This window comes from Echinops telfairi, unplaced genomic scaffold (assembly GCF_000313985.2).
Source record: "Echinops telfairi isolate 266 unplaced genomic scaffold, ASM31398v2 ScPeMD7_7420;HRSCAF=8458, whole genome shotgun sequence".
Taxonomy (NCBI): Eukaryota; Metazoa; Chordata; class Mammalia; order Afrosoricida; family Tenrecidae; genus Echinops; species Echinops telfairi.
Genome location: NW_022111320.1, coordinates 44,155,723 through 44,163,643, shown reverse-complemented (window position 1 = coordinate 44,163,643; position 7,921 = coordinate 44,155,723). Strand labels below are relative to the sequence as shown.

At 39.2% G+C, this 7,921-nt stretch overlaps 1 protein-coding gene across 1 annotated transcript in view; it reads right to left on the bottom strand.

Annotated features, from left to right (window-relative positions):
- Positions 1-3,140: 3,140 nt before the first annotated feature.
- The window catches only part of ANKRD28 (ankyrin repeat domain 28), a 121,081-nt gene continuing 116,300 nt past the window's right edge, over positions 3,141-7,921 (bottom strand). Inside the window, exons 26-27 of the mRNA XM_004704188.2 lie at positions 7,747-7,838; positions 3,141-6,488 (exon numbers count right to left, since the gene is read on the bottom strand). Coding sequence (XP_004704245.1) covers positions 6,202-6,488; positions 7,747-7,838 — 379 coding nt within the window. The 3' untranslated portion in view covers positions 3,141-6,201. The remainder of the gene's footprint in view (positions 6,489-7,746; positions 7,839-7,921) is intronic.

Genomic DNA, 7,921 nt, shown 5'->3' with positions numbered 1-7,921 from the left:
ACAAGAACCCTGCGGCAGTCATGCCCTTCTGGTTTCCTAGAAATAGGTTGCAGTTTTTCAAAACTTCTATGGACATCTCATTTCCCAGTTTTTTCAGGCCTTTTGCTCATTTGCTCCAACGATTCATTAATCCAGGTGATGCCCATTGAGTCTCCTTGAGTCAGCTCAAATACAGGCAGTTTTGTAAGTGGTGTCCTCCAGGGCACCAGAAGATAGATCAGTTCACAGTTCTTTTGAGAATAAGAAGTTCAAAGAGCTCTCATGGTTTTGCTTCCTCTGCTGAGTGCTCGGCTGCATCAAGGAGGGCTTTGTGGGGAACATGGGATGGTGCTAGCACAGGTTAAGAGAGATCGCTGACCTTACCGAGATGCTTACGTTTTTGTTGAACGAATGATCTCTAGGTTGCTACCAGCCTTGTCAGTTTCTAAGCTTCTGTGAAAATTAATTCTGGCAAATTCTTCCCATTATTTCATTGCTTGTATGGGGGAACAAATGTTCAGACTCCCTCCTCTGTCATTTCCACTGACATCCTTGACCATGCACAACCTTTGTTTCTGTTCCTCAATGAACTGCAAGCAACTGGTTTAAAAGGAGACAGACAAGAACCAGAAGGGACAGTAAGGCAAACAGCCATGAAATACACAGAGAATGGAGAAATAAGACCTGTCATAATGCCAGAGGTGAGGAGGACAAAGTCAAAAGTTTCATACATTAACAGATCTTCCCTTACCATCAGCCGCTTCTTGGGAGAAAGACAGGGCTTTCTACTCTTGGAACTCACAGGGACAGCTCTACCCTGCCCTAGAGTCGCTATGAATCACCACCAACTCAATGGCATTGAGTTGTTTGGATTTTGGTATTTAAAGTAAGTCAGGAGCCATCTCTTATATCACCAAGCTTGTATTTCCCATCTTTCTTCAGATTAGGAGACTAGTGTTAACATTCTTGAGGACTGAGGTAGGCAAGAGGTCCTGGGCTGCCAAGGAAGCACTTCCCACTAAAATATACATGCTGCCGCCCTTTTACTTCTGACCACACCAGCAAGGGTATTGCAAGGAAAAAGGCAGTTGAGAGACTACCAAGCATGGTCCATGGGTGAACTGAAAGCAAGTGAGACACTCGCTGGTGCATCACCTCAAGGCTAAGGAGTAGGAAAAGAACTCAAAAGTAACCCCTAAGATAAAGTGACCAGATTTCAACATTGGTAAAGCGGGACACCATTGATAAGACTCATATCCTGGCGAAATAGCCACATGGCAGCCGAAAACCGTATACCCTAGCTTGTCATGCACTTTCCAAAATTCGGACTGTCCCGCCAAAAGCTGGACATCTGGCCACCTTACCCTAAGAGGGCAGAGCCTAGTGCCACCCTTCCACACCCCAATCCACTGACACTAGCCCTGGCACACAACTTTGGCCAATGGTCTGTTAGCAGATGTCATGCAAGCCAAAGGCATGAACCGTTGTGTGGGGTTAGGCTTGTCTTGTCCTGCCATCATGAGACCGTCTCTGATCATCTTTGTATTCCAGCGCAGCTCCAAAATGAACTTAGATAAAGCTCAACCTATAGCAAGCAGCCAAACCAGTAAGACCCTCAACCTGAAGAGCCAGCCAGCCAGGGTGAATGCAGCCAACCCCCAGAGGCATGAGGAGGACTACCATGAAGATGAAGGGTTGAGATCTGGGATGGCTAAGCAGCAATAACTAGCAGTGCAGTCGTGACTTACTTAACTAATAACCGACAGTCCAGCAGTTTGAATTACAGCTGTGGAATATGGATGCACCCGTCTACTTCTGTAAATATTTGCAGTCTCAGAAGCCCTAGTGGTGTCCTACTGTCCCGGGGCTAGGAGTTGAATGGACTCCACAGCAGCTGAGTCTGGTTTGGGGTACACAGTCATAAGAACTGGAGTAGAGTTAATTTTCTCTGTTCTTTGCAGATCCTTCCACAGTGCCCGGCAAGGTGTTCAATAAACATCTACTGTGGTCAAATTTGTTTGATCTAAAAATAGATACCCAGGGGAATAAAACTGACTAGAAGCTATGAAACTCAGTATCAAGTGTTTGTCCCAAGTTGAAAACAACCAATTCCTAGGGACATAAATTATGTTAAAGGAGTCCTAGCAGTGGGAAGAACCGTTTTGAATTTACACTTCAAAAAAACCGATCAGCTAGGCTACCTGGGGAGAAAGTTCCTTCTGCTTATTTCCTCATCTGCTAATTGGTGTATTATCACATAAATGTATTTCTAGCACTTACAACCTTGCCTGGAGCATGATAAACTGCTATGTAGGCATTTGCCATTATTACTACCTGCATACAGACTATTTTGAGGAGGGTTATTAAACCCTGCTTTACCTGCCCTTTTCCCTCCCCTCCAATAACCTATTTATATCTGTTCTCTAATCTCTGCCCAAATTTATAATTAGCTCTTTCAAGTTTCCATGACCTTTTTGTGCTCAGGAATTCTAAGTACTGATATCTACTCCATCTCCAACCTGACCTCTACACCAAGCATCTCAAGAACATCTTTGTTCCACCTAGAATGCCATTTGGTTCCATCTCCACCGGCCTGAATCATCTTTGCTTCTCAGTGTCTACCTGAATTGCCGACTGATCCAGGAAGCCTGTACTCCCCACCAGTGCCAAAGCAGTCTTGTTCCTTGACAATTCTGTACCTAAATTGCTTTTTCACTACTTTCAGTTCTGCTGGCTACTAACTACAAGGTTAGCATTTTCAAACCATCAACAGCCACCCCCCGCCCCCCGCCCTGGGAAAGGATGAGGCTTTCTACTCCCATAAAGATTTAGTCTGGGCAACCCACAGGAGCAGTTCTTCTGTGCTCTAAGGTTCTCATGTGCCAGACTCAACTTGACGGCTGGGAGTTTGGAGGAGGGACTGCAACATCTGTGTGTACTCTTTATCCTCAAAAGACACACCAATCAATCAATCAATCAATCAGTATTTGAAGGCATGCGATTTAAAAAGCCCTTTCATCTATATTTGAATACAGTTTACTGAAAAGCTATTAAGGCAGGCAAAAAAGATGAAACCATACTTTAGACATAATTAAATACTAACCACACATTGTGCAAAGATAAGGAAGAAACAGCTTGCATGGGGGAAAAAAGACACTTGATTTATTGCATTAAAAAACTTTATTTCATTTAAAAGGTCCAATAGAGGCCAAATCAAACCCAAAATTTATAGCTACACTTAAAGATCTCCTGAATTAAATGAATCCTGGGTCTCCTAATTAAATGGCACGGTTTGATATGAGTGTCTTGTCAAAGGAGATCATTTGCTATTACCACCAATTTCCCCAAAGTAGTTCTAAGAGCAAAAGCTGGTATTAACACATCAGATATTTCAGATGTCACCTTTCATGCAGAAGTTAAAAAAGCAAACAGGCTTTGCTACTGTGTGAGGAGTTAAAAAAAAACAAAACACTGGTGGCATTGGTCTACAGAGAAGGGCCTGAATGCTTTTGACATACAAGGTGTAACTATAAAGGAAACTAACTATGCAATATTCATTCAAGTTGCCCATGTACTCACCCCAGCAATACTAGTGCTGTTCAAATACTATTTGAGATAGTTTGGAATTTCCCTCCTCAGCTGAAGACCAAAGGAGCTGGCTGATCAAGCTGGGGATAGACTATCACGAGATGCATATACAAAGCAATGAAACAGTTCTTGTCATGGGCTAGCAACTTCAAGAACCACCTCACAAATATTTGCAATAATAGCATCATTTACATGTAAGTGATACCGAATGTAAGTCCTGTATGCGTGAACATAAATTAAAAACAGCTTGTTACTTTATAGCTACACCTTGGAATCCATTAGATGTTATGAATCTAACAGTGTGTCTAATGAGTCTTTCTGGAAATCACTTCAACAGACGAGTTGAGCATCCTGTAAAGAGAAGGCATGGCAGAGGGCATAAGAATTCATCCTTCCAATATTCTTAGAGTTCTTTTGGAGGCCAGATCTGGGCCCACGGACAGAAGTTATCAGGAGGGAGGCTTCAATTCCATCTAAGGAAGACCTTTCTAACAGTCAGAGCTGCTCAACAACTGAATGGACTGCTTGGTGAGGTAGGGTCACTGGAAGTGTTCAAGGTGGAAAGATCACCCTTGTAGAAAGGACTCCTGCATTGGTTAAGAGGTTAGACTGGATGAACCTCAAGTCTCTTTCAATTCTGAGATTCTAGAAAATTCCCTCAGGGAATTCAGAAGAGAATTCCTAAAAGGAAAGAGAAAGCACACATATGTATACTTTTAGAATCCTCGAGGTTTTTTTTCTTTTTTCTTTTCAAAAGGTACAATAGAAAATGTAATCCACTGGCTTTAAAATGCATATTCACCTTCCTACCAATAATAATTAGGAAGGGTTCATTATGATTTCTTTATATTATAAAGAAAAGATGGAATTATAATTTCTTTAAATATTTTAGATTAAAAAAATCGCTTAAAATCTAGTCAATGCCCTAGAAACTTTATACTTTTTAGATAATATGCACAGATACAAATACATTATTCATTAAATACAACTCACATCTGTGTTTTATTATACTCTAAAATATACAGGAATCTTGATGTACTGAAAGAGTGCAAGTAAATACAGTATTCAAGCAGTCACTATTTCTATGTACATGCTCATTAATTCTTCAAAAACCCACAAAATTATCAAATAGATCAAAATACTGTTCTGTTTTCACACTTTATATTCAGAAAACCAGCTGATAATTTACAATGTCATAAATTTCCAGTTTCACAATACAAAAGGGATAAAATGAAATTGGGTATCATTTCATTGCAATTTCTCCAAACCTGTAAGACCTCCTATACATGTGTGGAGTCACTTTTGTGGGAAAAGTGAGTTACAGTAAAAGCAGAACCACTTAAATTGTTATTTAAAAGCCTTAACATCAGCCTTTTCTCCATTTTACTTGAAGGCATCTCCCCACTCTACAGGCAATTGCTGCTTTTCCCAGACTGTAGCATGTTACAAATTTTAAATCTGAACATGACCTTATTATTTTAAATCCCTAGTATTTTAAATCTTGTCCATTACAGAAATGCCTTCAAGAGACCTGATGGTATGTAACTTATAAAAAAGGAATTTGTCCCCTTTTGAATCTTATTTCTTGACGCAAAAATAAAAATAAATAATAATCCCCCACCCATTATGGAGGCGCAAACGTCGTCTCTGATGAAGGAGCATCATCCAAAGGAGTGAGGTGGGAGATTCTATTCTCCAGGATGCGTACGCTGCAACAGGGTGAAAAGAAATCTACTCTTGGATCTGCATGGCATTTTGTTCTTCTAAGAAATCTGTTACATTTTTAGATAAAAATAGATTAATTTTAAATCCAAACTAGTCAAACTGGGCATTAATAGCCTCATCTCATTCCCTCTCATATCTATATCACAAGTATGTTCACCCTGGATGGCTGCACCCAGTCAGCTGGTTTTCAACTCTAATATTATAAAACTTGGATTTTAAAACTTTTACGTAAAAGAAACAAAATGTAAAAATATATGCTTTCTCTCATGGTTTAATACAATATGGAAGGCTTTAAGATGTTTTCTTCAAAAAAAAAAAAAGAAAAAAAAATCAACATTAAAACTATATTGCAGTTTTATTTTTCAGAAATATTATGGTTTGATTTAGATAATGCCTCATTTCACCTACTCCAGTTTCCACAAAGTGATATTAAAAAAAAACAACTTTAAAATTATTTGGTCCTTTGGCAATTTGCTGTGCACTTAATGCCTACTGTACCAAACTTTTATTGCCTTTAAATTTAGTTGCGTTTTATTGATAAAATTTTAGTCTAGTGTCCACATCTCTTGTTTTACAATAGTGTTGCTTGTGCAAGCAGATTGGGGTGCCCAGTGTCCCAAATTATTCCTGGGACTGGTAAATCAAATTAAACAACTTCACAAAGCAATGTGGCATCAAAGTATTTTGCTCTGGTCAAGCCTATTTCAAGATTCTAGAAGTTCTTTTTGCAAAACTTGCCTTTAAAACTCTTCTTCCTAATGTCATCCCATCTCTTACATTCGTCCACTTTGCGATCTTTCCTCTTAGGATGAATTTGTATGTGAATAAGTAAGTGCCTTTTTTTCCTGCAAAAGCACAGTTTGAAGCTTTAGTGTTAGAACCCCCTCCTTCGACCTCTGGCTCAGCCTCTTAGTACGTCTCAGAATCGGAGTCATTGAGCTCATCCACTTCGGTGTATAAGTATTCTTGTTCCCCGCCAATATTGTTGAAACTGCAATAGGAGCTAGGTTCATTCCTCATGATGGGCAAGGCTTCAAAGCTGACTGTTTTTGAGGTGTTGGTATATCGGTTAATGGAATTGAATGTCAGGGATGATAGAGGGCTACTTGATGAGACAGGCATCATGGTGGCCAAAATGAGAGCTAGGCAATCAGCCACATCCTTATTGGGAGCACAAGCCAATGCTGGGGTATAACCTAGAATAAAAGATAGAATATACAAATAAAAATGCTCTAAGACTCATTTCATTGGTACACAAGGATATAACTTTCCAATAAACAAAACAGAAAAAGACAAAAGTCCTAAGAAACCTACGGCGGAAGGAGACTTTACAGAAGAGGAAACTTAAGATTAAAGATGGGGGGGAAAATAGAAGATGAAAGATCTCCCTAAAACATCACAACTTATCCATATTCATCTGAATTTGTAGAAAATCTTAGGCTAGAATAACAAACTATAGGTCAATAAACCTCACTTCAGAATGATGAGTAATGATGCAGCATTAAACCATAGCTATGGGATGTACTTAAATGGTGAAACTTCTTCATGTGTACAGATTACACTGTAGTAAGTGCTCAAGAGATAAGCTATGAATGACTGAAAGAACAAATGACTGTCAATTAACTTTTCTTTTGGGGTCATAGTCAAGTCCATTGAAGAAAAACACAGGATAAATTAAACAGGTGAACTTTAAAAATTTCTCACGAGCAGAGGATGGCTAACTTTAGCCAAACATCCCCACAAAATAGCAAAATTATATCAAAGAAGTAAATGTTTTTTTGTTTCACCCGGTATAAGACACAATCTTGAGGAAGTAGTAGGAGAGAAGAGAATACACTGTGAGATGCCAAATTCAGACTACACAATGTGGAATTCTAAAACAGTTCACATTTATTAAGTCACACGGAACCAGTAACAGACATTTAGCAGCAAATAGCTTAGTGTGTTAGTCTACACCTGTACTTCTTGTTGTACATCTAAACACTTTGCTTACTATTACATTCACTCATAATTTACCCTTCTCACAAGTCAGAAATTACTGATACAAAATCACTTAACTCTTTATGAGACAAAATATGAAGCTATAGCTTCTTGACACATCCTCATTTAGGTCTATGTACTTCCCAACGCAGTGTTTTCATTACTCTTGCTCATCCCCAAAGAATTCTGCATTCTTTGATTTACACCACTGTCAAAGTAGCAGTTTTGGCATCCTCCGGGGACTCAAATTCTATTATTTTTCAAATTTTTTTCTCCCCTTTTTCTTTCAGTTTTGGGAACAAAGAGATTTGAAAGGTGAAGATCAGGAGTTTACTAATGAAATTCATGGAATACCCTTTGCTCTATTTGGCCCAAAAAAGTTCACTTTATTTTAAATGTGGATCATTGAAAAGAAAGAAGTTTCTACTAGGATATACATAAGGGGGTGGGGGGCCGAAAAATAGACCTACTCACCATTTTCATCTACTGCAAGTACACTTGCTCCCTTTCCCAAAAGTTCCTGAACCACCATTGTGAGCCCATTTCGAGCAGCAACATGCAGAGGTCTGAGAGGGAAACATGTTTAGATGTGACTTTATATATTTACTTACACACACACACACACACACACACACACACACACACACAC